This window comes from Oryza glaberrima, chromosome 6 (assembly GCF_000147395.1).
Source record: "Oryza glaberrima chromosome 6, OglaRS2, whole genome shotgun sequence".
NCBI lineage: Eukaryota > Viridiplantae > Streptophyta > Magnoliopsida > Poales > Poaceae > Oryza > Oryza glaberrima.
In genome coordinates, this window is record NC_068331.1 from 28,870,733 (window position 1) to 28,887,217 (window position 16,485).

The 16,485-nt window shown below is 42.1% G+C and overlaps 1 protein-coding gene across 1 annotated transcript; it reads right to left on the reverse strand.

Moving 5' to 3' along the window:
• Window positions 1-3,977: 3,977 nt before the first annotated feature.
• Window positions 3,978-5,899, reverse strand: LOC127775613 (GDSL esterase/lipase At5g55050-like). The gene is made up of 4 exons (XM_052301878.1): window positions 5,561-5,899; window positions 5,264-5,412; window positions 4,860-5,111; window positions 3,978-4,759 (listed from the first exon to the last, which is right to left on the reverse strand). Exons 1-4 carry the CDS (start codon window positions 5,847-5,849, stop codon window positions 4,283-4,285), a joined length of 1,167 nt encoding a protein of 388 aa, XP_052157838.1. The 5' UTR covers window positions 5,850-5,899; the 3' UTR covers window positions 3,978-4,282.
• Window positions 5,900-16,485: the final 10,586 nt, after the last annotated feature.

The window sequence follows — 16,485 nt, forward strand, 5'->3', positions numbered from 1 at the left end:
TCGGTGATGACGTAGACGCCCAACAGACGGCGGCATAATAGGCCAGTCGTGTAGGCGGAGACACCAGTCGGCGGCGGCGAAGGCAAGCCGGTCGGTGAAGACGTAGACGCCCAACAATGGCGGCATAATAGACCAGCCGTGCAGGCGGAGACACCAGTCGGCGGCAGACGAGGCGGCCGGTCGGTGAAGACGTAGACGCCCAATCGCGGCGGCATAATAGGCCAGCCGTGTAGGCGAAGACACCAGTCGGCGGCGGTGAAGGCAAGCCGGTCGGTGAAGACGTAGACACCCAACAGACGGCGGCATAATAGGCCAGCCGTGCAGGTAGAGACACCAGTCGGCGGCGGCGAAGGCAAGCCGATGGTGATGTTCTGACTGATCCATTCCTGAAGCGTAGGAGATAAGCTTAAAGCCATGAATCCCTTTTATGCATATCTGGATCTGGATCCTACAGAACAAACAGATAGGATGAGTAGTATCTGATGTAAATATAATACTTGAGAAAAATTCAAGCATTTTGAAATATTTATAAATATGTATTTCTCCTCTCGTCAATTTTGATTTCCTCGAGCAGATGACTCATTACGTTTAAACACTCTGCCTGACTAGTCATAGCCACCAAGCACCGGGAGTCGGCATTGTGGAAAGGATCGAATATGACCCTAATCGTTCTTCTCGGATCGGCCTAGGCACTTCCCAAACATGCATATGAGTGACATGAGTTCATCATTAATGGAACAAAGTTTCACGAATCAGAATTTACTACTCGGGTACTTTCGCAATTGTTAAGAGCAGAAAATAAATTATATTATCTCTATGCTTTTGATTTCTTCCGATTAATACTTAGCACCTTGCGTTATTCGGTCCATCCAACGAGCCCCCGGGTGCTAGGAATCGGCCCAAAGGCAACTATCCATTGGCAAACCAAACGGAAAGCATAGGAAGATGGAACTCCATAACTCGATAGGCACTTTTGTACTCAGATTATGTCGCAAGCAATCAAGATGAATATTATGAAAATTATTAAAAAAAATATGATATAACATCTGTAGCCCCCGACTCACTAGTCAACGGCGAACCAGTTGATGTAGTGAGGCAGAGGAAAAGGAAAATATCATATAAAGAAATTTAATGATGACTTAGCTTTGTAATCTTCCCCTTGGTGATGGCAGAGGTGGCTGATGTGGGAACAAAGTCGTCCATCAATGGCAATGAAAATACCGGTCGGCGGCGATGACTGCAGCCAGTAGTGAAAACATGGTTGCCATCAGCAACGACGGCGGAGTACACCAGCCGTGAAGACGAAGAAACCAATCGACGGTGATGACGGCGGCCGGCGGTGAAGGTGTAGACACCCGACAACGGCGTCATAATTGGCCGGCCGTGCAGGCGAAAACACCAGTCGGCGGCGGCAAAGTCCAACCGGTCGGTGAAGACGTGGATGCCCATGAACGATGGTGTGACCGACCAACCGTATAGGCGAGGACACCAGTCGGCGGCGACGGAGGCAGGCCGAAGGTGAAGTCGTAGACGCCCAACAACGGCGGCATAATAGGCCAGCCGTGTAGGCGGAGACACCAGTCGGCTGCAAAGGCAAGCCGGTCGGTGAAGACATGAACGCCCATGAGCGGTGATGTGACCGACCAACCGTATAGGCGAGGACACCAGTCGGCGGCGACGGAGGCAGGCCGGCGGTGAAGTCGTAGACGCCCAACAACGGTGGTATAATAGGCCAGCAGTGTAGGCGGAGACACCAGTCGACGGCGGTGAAAGCGGGACAACGGTGAAGTCGTAGACGCCCTGCAACGGCGGCATAATTGGCCAACTGTGTAGGCGGAGACATCAGTCGGCGGCGGCGAAGGTAAGCCGGTGATGATGATGCCCACCAATATTGACATAGTAGACCAGCCCGTTTTGTATCCTAGATTGAAGGTTGTCTGTCGTGTTCCAGTCCGAGTTGAAGAGAAACTTGACAAAGTCGTTGGCGACATATATGGTCCAGACTCCCGTAGCAAAAATCATATGCATGTGCAGATCTTCTGTTGGTATGTGTTTATAGTTGTTCCATGCACGTACAAACGCATGCGATGACCAGTAATTGCTGGATAAGTTTGAGCATTGATATAGCTCACGTGTACCCGTAGCCATATGTCTTCATTAAAAAATACTCGAGTTGACCAAGTGAAAATTGCTGCTTGTATGTACTGCTCCGTGTTTTTGATTTTGCATGTTGAGTCAGCCGAGTCCGAGATTGATCCAATCAGCTGTCTTATGCAACTAGCCAGCCGTGGTTGTCTCTCGTGACGATCAGGGGACTCGGAGGGCACAGCCAACAATCAGTGCATGCAAGACATAGATTGATTTAATTAGTAGTTAAATCTGAGGCCAATCTAATAATTGGTAGATTGGAACGGTGAACCTGGTCATTGTTGTAACCACAAAGTGTAGCTCCCGAAGCAGAGATTTTTGCGGAGATACAGGAGATATCGGTGGCGATGACGGTTGAAGCTTCCAACTTGATGACATAGATCTTTGATCGCCGTTCTCTCGACTGGTTAAAACCCAAGTCGGAGAAGGAGAGATTGTTGAAGTCGTCGGCAGCAAGGAAGTGAAAACTCACGAATCGAAGACGAAGCCGACAAATCATGAAATTGATTCCATCACACTCGTTGACAGGAAACTCGGCGAACCCCTACCTGGCGCGCCAACTATCGAAACAAATTTTCGGCAATATAAAAAGGGGGTAGCGCACGAGACCTAAAAGTGGATGGATACGGAGACAAAGGATTTAGACAGGTTCAGGCCCTCTCGATGAGAGGTAATACCCTACTCCTGTTTGGGGATTTGAATCCGCCGGGTGTATATTGATCTGACGATCAGTTTGTGTCATGCCCCTAGAGGGCCTCCTGCCCACCTTATATAGGATGGGGGCAGGATTACAAGATAGAAACTTTAACCAATACAGTATCGGTTTCCTAAATCTATTTTACGATATTATCAAATCAGGACTTTAGGCCGCTCCATAATATAAAAGAAAACATAATACCCAAGTCATGATCGGTTACATATTCCATAGATATAAGCTATCCCCTATAACTAGTCGGATAACCATACCGTGTGGGTATGGGGTAACTATAATCTCCACAGCCACCAAATAGCTAGGAATGATCGATCAAGCTAGCTTAATCCACCAATTAATTAATAACTAACCACGCGGCATATGTACCAACTTGATAGATTAATTACTATCATCATTTTGGCTGTACTTACACTGTACATATATATGTACACTGTATATGCTAACGTGCGCATTGCGTGTTGCACTCGTACCTACCTACTCCCGCACTGTAATTACAGCATATCAGCACATGCGATGCGACTGATATACTCCCTCCGTTTTAAAATATAATAAGCAACTTCTTCACCAATATTCTTTTTCCAACTAATCACAACCCTCCACCATTTACTTTTTTCACCTACCTTCACTACTCATCCAATCACAACCCTCCGCTACTCATTTATATCTACTTTCTTAATAACTATGTCCAACCTTAAAACTTCTTATATTCTGGGACGGAAGGAGTATTATACGGGAATGATCAAGCTATCTACGAGTAGCTAGCTTAGGCTGAATTTGAATGATCAGCTTCTCGGTTTGCATTTTTCATACGCATGTTCTCTAAAATGTAAAAAAAATAATATATATACGCATTTATTTTAAAATGAAATAAATTTATTTTTTAAGTTTGTGATAGCTAATACTTAATCTCTTCTTTCTATAAAGCACAGCTGGAGAAAGGGGCATCAGTCCTAGTTAGTAACCCCCAGCAGTTCATCTTCAGTCCCGGGTGAAATAACCGGGATTAAAAATCCATTTTTACTCCTGGTTGGAGCCAAGCCAGGTCGGGTTGCTATTTTTTTTCCTTCTTTTTTTTTCATTGTTTTTAAGATTGAATATTGATTTCACTCCATTCCCAAATCGTGAAATCCTCAAATTATCACAGATCACATAATAGGATATCTCCAAATCCTCAAATCGATCATCTCCAAATACATCACAAATTCTAAAAAAAATTACATCACAATTTCTTTAGAAAAAAAAATCAAAATTTGTGTGTACGTTCATTCCTGGTACACACTGCTTCGCCCCAAAAGAAAAATCAACGCATATGCATACATGAACAAATATATATTACATTACGATACTCTCATATTGAGTGAATTGAATTTGCTAGCTCAATATACACTAACAAATAAAATAAGAGTACGTAGTAGTCCGTAATTAAGCAGTGGTGCGGGCGAGCTGTTTGAAGTTGATGGGCTTGGTTAATTGGGCCGGGCCGTCGTAGTAGGCCGCGGCGCTGAGCATGGTGGCCCTCTGCGAGGGGTGGACGCGGTCCCAGAAGGCCCACTTGTCGCGGTCGGCGCAGAGCGTGGAGCCCACCTGGCAGTCCTCCTCCGCGCCCAGCCTCCCGCTCCCGCAGCACGCGGCGTCAACGCTGGTGTACCCGGACGCCGCGGGGTCGGCGAACGCGAGCTGGCCGGCGGCGTGGGCGTCGGCGATGGAGTAGGCGAAGCCGGGAAGGCGCGCGGCGAGGTCGGAGAGGAGGGAGGCGAGGGCGTCGTTGAAGCCGGCGGCGAGGCCGTTGAGGTCGTCGCTGCAGGCGCCGGTGGGGCTCTGCGCTCGCACCAGCGGCACGCAACCGACCAGCCCCACGTTGATGATGCCAAACTTCCTCGCCCCCATCTCGTACAGCTCCTGCATCCATCCATAGATTGATCGATCTGATTAACGTCAACGTACAACGACGACCATGGCGGCGGCGTACAGTACACTGTCAGTGTCAGTGTATACGTACCGTGAGGGCGGCGGAGAATTTGGTGATGAGGGTGGTGTAGAAGGCGGCGACTTCGGCCGGCGTGGCGGAGCGGTTCTGCTGCTGCTGGGCGGTGGCGAAGACGAACATGTCGTTGTTGACGACGCCGAGGAGGAAGAAGGAGCGGGCGAGGTGGGCGGCGACGGCGCGGGTGCCGACCTTGGACACCATGGCCGCCCTCGTCGCCTCCATGCTCCGCAGCTGCGTCGACAGCGGGATGCATTTCCCTGCGTACTGCATATCATATATGCATATGCATTCAAAGTATATATATTCAGCAACTCGATCCCAGCTCACAATTAATGTGCTACAGGAGTATATATGTATTCTGATTTCTCTCTCTCGAGATGGATATATGTACGTAGAGAGAGGAGTATATATATTACAGTGGAGTCGAGAACGCCGGCTCCTCCGGAAGCAAAGCTGACGCCTCCGGTGAGAGCTTTGATGGCGAGAGTGAGATTGGCTGCAGCTGCAGGCCCCTGCAGCAGCGACAGGTAAGCCGGAGGGCTCTTCTTGAACCCCAGCTTCATTGCTGCATATATCCAACACACACATCGATCACATATGGAATTAGTGCATGGAACCATTAATTAATTAGGCACTAGCTAATATAGATACTAATCAATTATGGAGATATATATAGACGACAGATTATACTAGTAATTAAGTATGGGAAGTACCTATGAAGTCGGCGACGTTGTAGCCATTGCTGAAGCGACCGGTAGGCTTGGAGGCAGGGTAGTCGATGCCGTTGTACGGCTTGTTGGCCCTGAACACATCCTTGCCGGGGAGGTAGTTGTTGTTGCCGACGTCCAGCGTCGAGTCACCCAGCACGAACACCGCCGCCACCTGCCGCTGCAGCTGAGCGCCGGCCAGCTGCTGCACTTGGAATAATAATGTTACTATGGATATCATCATCATCATCAGCCACGGACGAACAGTAGCGCTGCTCATCATGTTCTTCATCATTCTATATATCCAAGCTAGCTAGCCTACCAAATTAATTTGTGGGAAATGGTGCCAAGAGATCGAGGCTGCCACGCGTACTTATAGGCGCATATGCAAGCAGCTACTACCTCCGTCCCAAAATAAGTGTAATCGTGGAAATTCGTGTCCAACGTTTGACCGTCCGTTTTATTTGAAAACTTTATAAAATTTTTTAAAAAAATTAGTCACACATAAAGTACTATTCATGTTCTATCATTTAATAGCAATAAAAATAGTAATCATAAAAAATTTTCAAATAAAACGAACAGTCAAACATTGGAGATGAATAGTGCAAAACTACACTTATTTTAGGATGGAGGGTGTAGCAAACTGGAACTAACTTTTCAACTCTACATACCTACATGCATATAGCTAGCTAGCGTACATATGTTTTTTTTTTTTTTGGAGTACTGTCTACTGTGTTTGGATCAAGTCAAATTCAATTCTTATTGTTAAAACGTAACTGTACCTGCTGATCGATAGCTCCTCCAGTTACGTTGCTAATTAAAAGCACTTAAGAAACACTTGGTGATCTTGAAACAAGTTGGCTGCACGTACGTCACATATACACATAATAATATACACGTGCAGGAGAATGATATATTTAATTATGATCAGAAAGTAAGGGAAATGCATATATGGATGCATATATATCATTTTTTCTCGATGGCTAGATAATGAACTGGACGTACGGGCCCATATGCATGTGATCGCAAAAGAAGAAGAATATATATAAGGAAATATATATAATGCTGACTTGCTGAGCCGGCCGGCTGCGTCTGACACTTTGACTTTTCTTTAGCGTGTGTAAACATAATCCGCCTCTCCAAGAAAATATAAAAGGAAAATTCATACAAATATCGAGCGAATTGAAAAACTGACCAATCGATCGAGGACGACCCCTGCTAGCCTATCTCTATGAAATGATATTTCATCTAACGTTAACGGCCAGGCCGGGTTCGGTGGAGTGTCTGCATCAACGACCCCTTGCTTGCTACTTGCTACGTACTGGCTACTAGGCAACATTTTTTTCCAAAAGAAAAGCTACGTGGTACTTCCTCCTCCTTTGAATGTAATTAAGGTGATATGGTTTTGTGCAAGATGAACTTTAATAAGTTTGACAGGTTTATATGAAAACGTAACAACATTTTTAACACTAAAAAGTATATTATAAAATTAAATTTAATAATGGATTAAATAAAATTGATTTGATATTATAGGTTTTTTAATAAATTTAGTTATTAAACTTAAAATAAAATCAACGTAACTTACATTCCAAAACGGAAGAGGTATTGTCAAGATTATCATGGATGCATGCGCGTCTGCGGTCTGTGGGGCTGCTTGTTCGATCCAATCCAATCAACGCGACAACACATCCATTTTCAGCACCATGTACACATGCTACAATATATGCGCTAGTGTGGAGTATATCATCATCATATCGTCGTAGATGATGACAATATATGAAGAAATTGTTTCATCCAATAATTCGATGCCCCGACACAATAAAATGTGCCTTTAGCTCCACCATACGAAATGCTTGTCGGCCTCTTGCATGCACAGCAACTTTTTGTTTCTTTCACTGGAAAAAAGGGGGCATATTTGCAGTGGCGGAGCTAGGATAAAATTATAGTGAGAGCTCCTTAGTTTTTTGGGCCTTCTAGCAATCTCAGACAAAGTCTATTTTAACTCCACGCTGCCTCCGCCACTGCATATTTGTAGTATGCTTGAATAGGTATTACATCCTATATATTGGTAAGTATCTATTTATCGATTATATTAATTTTTGTGTATATAATTATCTCGAATTAAAAACTGGTTCATTATAAGATTTCAGAATCACTAAAATTCTATTGAAGAAAAGGGGTGTAAAACTTTTATGGTCCGTGCTATTGGTGGAGAGAAAATATTTTGCGCGCATCAGCCATGTTGTTTTTTTAATTCCACCCAAGTAATATAGAAGTTACATGGTATTACAATTAATGCAATTATATTATTGCCACATTTAAAAGTATTTTGAGAGATTTTTGTCGAAAGTCGTATAGCTAGCAAGTTCCATAGGATTTCCTCCAAGATATGATGCATGCACATATGCTTGGATCGATAGGAGCTCGTGGATCATATGCGTGCATGGTATACACCGTCCAAATATCCTAGCCGGCCGGCCCAATCCAACATACATGCATGCATGGACATATTATCACATAGTACTAGTACTAGCTAGGTTGGAAGTATTCGCGTGTCGGCGAATATAATGTACGCAACGCACGAGTGAGAGTGCGTGCTCCACATGTCCGTCGTCTCGTCGGTGCCAGCTTGTTGCACGCCCCACATGCCAATCCAATCATCACTAGCTTTATTTGCTTTTGCCCGGCCTGCTTCAATTCGGATCGATCAGATATATGGGCCGAATTCTTGGAGCCCAACACACACATCGACATGCCTCTTAAATGGCGAGCCCACGTTATATGAAAAACTGGCGACCCAGCCAGCCCATCCCAGCCCACAACATCACATCCATCCCTGATCCAACCAAATCAAGCAATGTAATTCCTCCAAGTATCGACTAGACGGCCCAGCCCAAGTCAATAGCCTGTCTTCCTTTCATTCATGTGGTTTTCATCACGGATTTGGTTGAGGTATCCACTTCCCGTAAAGGGATCAGTCAAAGGCTAACTAGAGGGTTATAATATACTCCCTCCGTATTTTAATATATGACGCTGTTGATTTTTTAACCAACGTTTGACCATTCGTCTTATTCAAATTTTTTTATGCAAATACAAAAATACTTATGTCATGATTAAAGAATATTTGATGATAAATCAAGTCACAATAAAATAAATGATAATTACATAAATTTTTTTAATAAGATGAAAGGTCAAACGTTTTTTAAAAAGTGAACGGCGTCATATATTAAAATACGGAGGGAGTAGATATATATAGGTAAGCTTGATTCTTACACTACATAGTTCACAGTCACCTCAAAATGTGTTCAACAACGTTTGTTGTTATTCTAGGAGTGCTTTTTGAGATGCTGGAGGAAAACCATACCGTAAAAAGTTCAAACCATTCAAAGTTCTCCAATTAAGCTAGTTAGTCAAATTATATGAACCAACTCCATTATCATTATCATGAGAACTAGTTGAGTGGCCTGCGTAATTGCGCGGCTAGCACCCACAAAATTATCTAATTTTTCACATGATTCTAATTAAAATTTTATTAAATATCTATCTCGTTGTTTTAGGACTTTCAAAGATCGAACATTATCATTCCCGGGTTTATAATTTTATAATTTTTAAAAGTCACACCTGTTGCTACCCTTACTCCTTTGTCACCCCTTTATTTGTTGTGCGGCTAGCACCCATCCAGAATTATATATTTTTAAGCATGGTTTTATTTAAATTTGTTAAATAGCCATCTAGCCGATCTTAAAAGATTGAATCTTATTATCATCGGGTTAGTTTTTAAAAGTCAATAAGTCATCACCCTTACTTTTTTACCACTCATTTATTTGATTGCCCGACCTGCCACAACTTTTATTCATCCTCTTTGAAACTTTCATATTTAGATCTTATAGTTTTTTAGTTCATTGTCTTGTCGATTGACATATTTATATTTTTAGAAGTTACATCAAATGTCGTCATTGTACTGTTCTACAATCCACCCGATATCTCCTCTTAGTTGTCATTGGAATTTAAAAAGTCAAATATGTATAGGATCATAAAGGGCCTTTCCCACCCCAAAAGCTAGCCATTTAGGTGAGGGGCTCCCCCACTTATATCTTAGATCCTTTGCCCTTCCACAACCAATGTGGGACTATTCAACAATCGCCCCCTTCACACATTGGTGTCCCTCGGCCCTTCACCGCCCCTTCACCGTATCCGGGCCCCCACCGGCCCACGGTCCATCAGGTATACGGGCCCCGCAGGTACCCACGGTCCATCAGGCCTTCACACGTGTCCATCGGGCTAGAGATGTTAACCTAGCCTGGCTCTGATACCAATTGTAGGATTGTAAAGGGCCTTTCCCACCCCAAAAGCTAGCCATTGAGGTGAGGGGCTCCCCCACTTATATCTTAGGTCCTTTGCTTGCTGGCGATACTAGCTTGATATTCATGACATGTTTCATACTTCTTTTGTACATGCTTAGCTAGGCTTGAGCACTTGCTTGTATCTGTGTGATCCATGTCTACTTTTTGATGCCTTTAGATAACTCTCAAAGCTCTCAGAACTCTAAAATTTGCAAGTTTCACTCATTTTCATTTTGCATTTTTGTCTCTTTTTGGTCTTGATGGCATCATTGACAAAGGGGGAGAGAAATTTGCACTTATTGAAAATTAAAACTTGCTTTAGATCTTGGTGAAAGGGGGAGTTTGGCACATAGGGGGAGCATTCTTGCATTTGCACTTGCATCTCTTTTCTTCTTGTCACTTGGTCTTGATTTTTCGTGATTTCGAAATGACCAAAGTTTGACTTTTGCAAAATGGTTTGCTTTGTGAATCAAAAATCAAATTTTCAAAATTTTGCTTGAAATTGTCAATGTTCCCATCAAGGGGGAGATTGTGAAACCATGGGTGGTTTTAGTTCTTTGTGATGGGAAATTCACAAGTACCGGAAGTGCAAGAAATATGTGCGTGGACTAACATTGGTCAGATTGCGACATCTGTGCCAAGACAACGGTTGTTTGGCTCATGTGTGTGCAGGTGATCGGAGTCAATCTTAGTCAACGGCGGATCGGGACTAGACTCAGGGAGGAGTTGAGGTCCAGAACAATCAAGGATGTTGGGTTACAAGATTGGACACAAGGTTGCACACGGTGGGCGGACACCGTGTGAGGAGGTCTTTGCAACGGGCTTCACAAGGTCAAGTGTGCAAGCATCGGATTCGCGAAGAAAATTGGAAGTAGAAGAGGACTGTGCAAGGACATGAAGACCGAGTGCATTGCTGCTACAGTAATTCGGCTTACTGTAGCTAGCATGTATCATGTGCACGTGTGCTGCCATGATTGAATGGCAAGGAGACCAACAGGAGCTGGCCACTAGGCTTGTGGGCTGGTAGTTCGGTTGGCAGGAAGGCCGAACCAACCCGGCCCAAGCACGTTGCTGACTCAAGATGGTGAAGGCCAGGCCGAGCAAGCCCTAGACATGACGACGGCCCAGCTCGGCTCGGCAAATGCACAGGTGTGTGCATGCGCGCGCGGAAGCGGGAGATCGTACGGCACTTGGAGGCGTGGCGGCCTTCTGTTCGTCAAGGAAGCGACCGGGTCCCACGCGGTTTCTCGCATGGCGCGCGCGGGAACATGGTTTTCGCGAGCGCGCGCAGAAGCGGCTCGGTGGGAGGAACGGCGACGTGGCGGCTTCGGACTGGTGGCGCGCAGGTGCGAGAGGAGCGGGCACACGCTCTCTGGGACGCGTGGCGCGGATGCGTTGGCTTGGAGGAGCACGACGCGGATCGGTGCACGCTGATTGGCTTGGAGTGGAATCACGCGGATCGCACGAGGGCGCGCAACATGGAGAGCTCGGATCAACAACGTTGCGACTATCCAAGAGGCTTCCTTCGGATCTAAGGAACAATGGACAGCCAGGATTACATCAAGGCTAGGGTTTCACCCTAGGGATATTTGAGACAATGTCTTAGGGGTCTTAGGCTATAAATAGAGAGATGGATGCAAGGGTGGAGGTTGCTCCTTTTGTAATCCTTTTTGAGATGCTCGGTGAGATAGTCTCGGTGTGAGTTTGGAGTGTGTTTGTCCGAGAGGCTTTTGTATTAGGATTAGTTTGGAGTGTGTTTGTCCGAGAGGTTTTTTAAGTTTGTGTTAATGTTCCTCTGAAGGTGTATGTTTGCTCCTAGTTGAGCGGTTATTTTGCATCACCTATAAATGAAATGATTTGAAGGATTTTGTTTTTGCCTTGTTCATTTAATTTCCGCAATTTAAATTCTGCTTGTGATTTGAATTTTGCGATGACGAGTTTTTCTATCTCCTCCTCACCTCTCTTCTAGCTTTGGGAATCTCTTCTCTCTTCTTTTCTAGGTCCGGCTTTTCAATAGCCGCGATTCTAGTAAGAATTTTGAGAAGACCGGTTTGATGAGTATTTTCAAGGGCGAATTTTGATTTGCTATATTCACCCCCCCTCTATAGCCGTTCTTGGTCTTTCAATATGATATTATGATTATCGTTGTTTTTTTTTCTTCTTAGAAGTCCAGTCAAACGTCACGACTGCGCTCTTTGACGACTTGCCCGCTGCTGTTTCTCTTAATCGTCATTGAGATTTTTAAAATTGAATCTAATCATCATTTATATTTTTATTGTTTTAAAATGTCCCATCAACCGCTACACCCTATTTATTTATTTACGGCTCACCCATTATCCCTCCCTCTTTATTGTTATTTACCATTGTTGTGTTACGGGTTGTTCTTTTAATATTTTTTTTTATTTTGAACTTTTGTTATTCATAAATCGTATTCTTTCTTAAACTTTTGTTTTTATTTTTCTAATTTCATAATTTATTTTTAAAATTTTAATTAATCACATGTTGTGTTGTAGATGGTTTTTTCTTTTCATAGTCTTTATTATTATTATTATTATTATTATTATTATTATTATTATTATTATTATTATTATTATTATTATTTCAAATTTAGTTACTTATAAATCATCTGAATTGCTGGTTGTATATTTGGTGATTAAAAATGATCGAATAGATAAAGAGACAGTCGCTTCATTTTTACTGGCAACAAATATATCAAAGTATGTTCTAAATAGTTTTGAAGTGATTAGACTGAAAAAATAATACTTACATGTACACACGTATATACACGGCTTTCTGCCTACGTAGTTCCTGTTTTGCTTTTTTTTTTTCCCACTGGAATCAAATAGGTTTAGATGACAGTTTTGGAATTGGATCTCGATTATTCCATCGAGCAGGGCGCTTTGTACTCCTGTATTAGCACTACAACTCTAATTCCTATATTTATATATATTTATATATAGGTGTTATATCTCAACCGTTAAATTGTGAATCCACTATATTCTAAACGTTTAATCTAACTGTCAGTTTATAGCGGCTTGCACTAACTCATCTCCTGTGAAAAATATACACTAATTACAATATGTCGATATCATTTGTATTTTCATAAACATCAAAGAAACTTTTGGTGTTTGATGCATTGCCGGCTGCAAGTATTGATCTGTTTGTTGTAATGTCTATGTAAATATCATGTCTTTTTACTATGGTCGGCTCCCGCTATCATTGGGTTCTGCCGCTCCAGCCTAATCGTTGCTGCTTGAAATCTACATAATATATAGGTGCAACAGTGCAAGCTTTGTTTATTTGGCAGCACGACTCTTCTCCGTATAGGTTTGTAATTGAATTAGATTATACGTGTACTGTGTACACCGCCAAAGAAATAGAAAAGGACAAAGACTCCTAGTATGTAACGTACACAGTACAGATCTATAGACTTATCTTTTCTACTATAAACAGTTAAAATCTAGAATTGCCAAAGGTTTTAATTAATCTCGTATTGGGTTCTTATATGGACTCCTATTTCAGTATTGCTTATTTTTAATTCCGAATTTCAGTTATTTTTTAGTTTGTATCTCTACTTGGACTCTTCTTTTCTTTTTCTTCGATTAATGTGGGAATTTCTAGCTTCCACAGCGAACGTGGTTGCTTCTTTTCGAGCTATCTTAATAATATAATAGATGCGGTTTCGTTACCATCCTTCCACTAAATTAGATTTATTTATTATTAGATGTACTTGACATCCCAACTACAAATATAAGTATTGTATATGATGAATATTTAGGATTTAATTATTTTGTAAATAAAATGTATTTCTTATACATAGACTCTTCATTTCAAATCATGCTGGTGGTGAGCTCTGTGTGAATGTTATTCAAAATTTTCAAAAGATAAAGATTTTAGCTTTTCTAGTTTACCATTGCCAATTCTCAATTTTATAAGCCTCACCTACCAAATTAAAAAAAACTTAGACCAGTCAACGTATTCAGAATACAATACGGACTTGTGTTAAAATTTGCAAGAGCGGGTGCAGCTAGCCTTCACTAACCCCTTTATTAAGCTTTTGAATGCTTGCTGAACGTAGAGTCGACGGTCGTTATGTGGCACGCATAGAGTAGTCAGTATATATGTTCATTCTTGAAAAAAAGTACTCCACTTACTCCACTGTGTATATATACTCCCTCCATCTTAAAATATTTTGCGGCGTTGACTTTTTTAAAAATATTTGACCATCCGTCTTATTAAAAAATTAAGTATTATTAATTCTTTTACTATCATTTGATTTATTATCAAATATACTTTTATGCATACATATAGTTTTACATATTTTACAAAAAATTTTGAATAAGATGAACAGTCAAACTTGTTTAAAAAAACAACAGCGTCAAAGATTAGAGAAGAGGGAGTATTAGACATCAGACAAAGTGGACGTCTACCTCCAAACTTTCAGGCTTGTGGCCGGTCGTCTATTAGACTGCAACTGGTGGTTCATGCCGGATGTGCATTGTGCTGCTGCTGCTGCTGCTACTTTTGATCTGATGCTGACAAAAAGCAGTCAACATTTGCGTCCAAGTTAACGTCTCCTCGGTCCATTCGATTAATGGGCCAAAAAATAAGTTGAATTGACGACTACGAGCAGTTAGCACGGAGGCCACAGGCTGAGACGCAAACAAGACATCGAGTTTGTGCGAGAGGAGAAATTCAGAAACAAATACTGACTGACTGAAACAGTGAGTGAATATGTGGCAAGCATGCAGATGATCCCAAGCTTTGCCCTGGCACAAAGGGCAAGTACAGTCACAGTGAAGTCTGAGAAGCTGAATTAAGGGCCCATCTGGTTTTGTTTTTTTCTTTTTTTGCATTTGCAGAAGGAGATGTTTTGCTCCCGTGAAGCTTTGCGATGGCCGGCGAGGAAGAAAAGAAGGCTAGTCTGCTCTGGCTAGCGGGACCCTCTCTCTTTGTTCTGTTGCTTGACGGTTTCTGCATGCATCTGCATGTATGCATGCTTGCATGGTCCCAGTCCAGATGGTACGCCTTACCAGTATTAACAGGCTATTTTAGTTTGATGCTAAAATGTGCCATATCAAATTGATGGCATTTTGAATAGTAGTTTAGCTAGTGTTTGGTTTACTACCAAAATGTACCAATAATACATATAAGTTGTCAAAATATTTGGCACTACCAAAATTTACCTATGATTTGGCATAGTAGCAAACCAAACAAGCTCAACATTTTCGTTCTCCTGCCAAGAGCATCTAGATGAAGTGGACGATACGCTAATTCATGGAAACAAAAACTTAGACATAATTCCCCGTAATATGTCCTTCCTTTTTAATGATAATGAATGGAAATCTAGCCCCTATCCTTAAAAATAGATACAATGAAATGTTACAGTTTCGGTGTGATTTTGAACCCAGAATCTATCATCCTTTCGTTGTGCATATCTATTTTTTAGTATATAGAGACTTAATCTACAAGTCTCATAGTTGAGAAATAACAAAACAAAAAAGAAACAGAAAAAAAACATAGGAGACTGTTTTGACCATCTGTTTCCTAACGAGTCATGCTATACAAAACGCACTAAGGCCATCATGATATGCAATATGAACTCGTGTATCCCCCATTCTGTTCTATTCACAACTACTTCCTCGGTTCTAAAAAAAACTAATATTCTAAAAAAAACTAATATAGGATAAAATGTGACCCCCTCCTAACAATAAATTTGGATAGCTCTCTGTCCAGATTTATTGTACTAGGAGAGGGTCACATCCTCTCTTAGATTAATTTTTTTTAGACGGAGGGAGTAGCCGTCGGTTCCTTTGTCACCTTGCCCCGTTGTTGACTGGATCCATTCGATCTAGATCCGGCAACTTCCAGCCCCTAGTGTCGTCTTCACTTGTTGACACCATCTAGTAAAAGTAGAGAAGCCCCTATAACGTAGCTTGCCATTACAAGAACGATTCAGACATGTACATCTCAAATCCAGTGACACTTAGGCCTGTTTGAATTCGGACTAAATTTTAATACCTCTCACATCGAATGTTTGGATACTAATTAGAAGTATTAAACATAGACTAATGACAAAAACCATTTCATAACTCTAGACTAATTCATGAGACGAATCTATTGAGTCTAATTAATCCATAAGTTGGCTTAAAAAATTTGTCTCACGAATTAGCTCTCATTTATATAATTAGTTTTATTATTAGTCTATGTTATATAATTCTAATTAGTGTCAAACATCCGATGGAACTAAAATTTAGATCTCAGATCCAGCGTCAGGTCCAATCTATCGCCAGCATTACTAGCCTATCTGTTGTCAACCTGCCGATGCCGCTGCTCACGTACTACGGTATACAGTAAGGCCTTGCATTCTTGTTGCAGCAGCCCTTTTTCACCCGGAAGGCGATCCGGCCATGGATCATCCACCAAGATTCCTCTAGCAATGGGTTTGATAAGACTGCACCTTAATTCTATTGGTTATTTCAGATTTTGTTTGACGCAGAAATTAAATTGCAAATTCTGGAATCAGGACTACGATTGAGCACATGTATACTCAGGAAATCACATTAACTAAAAGAAATACTCTGGAAA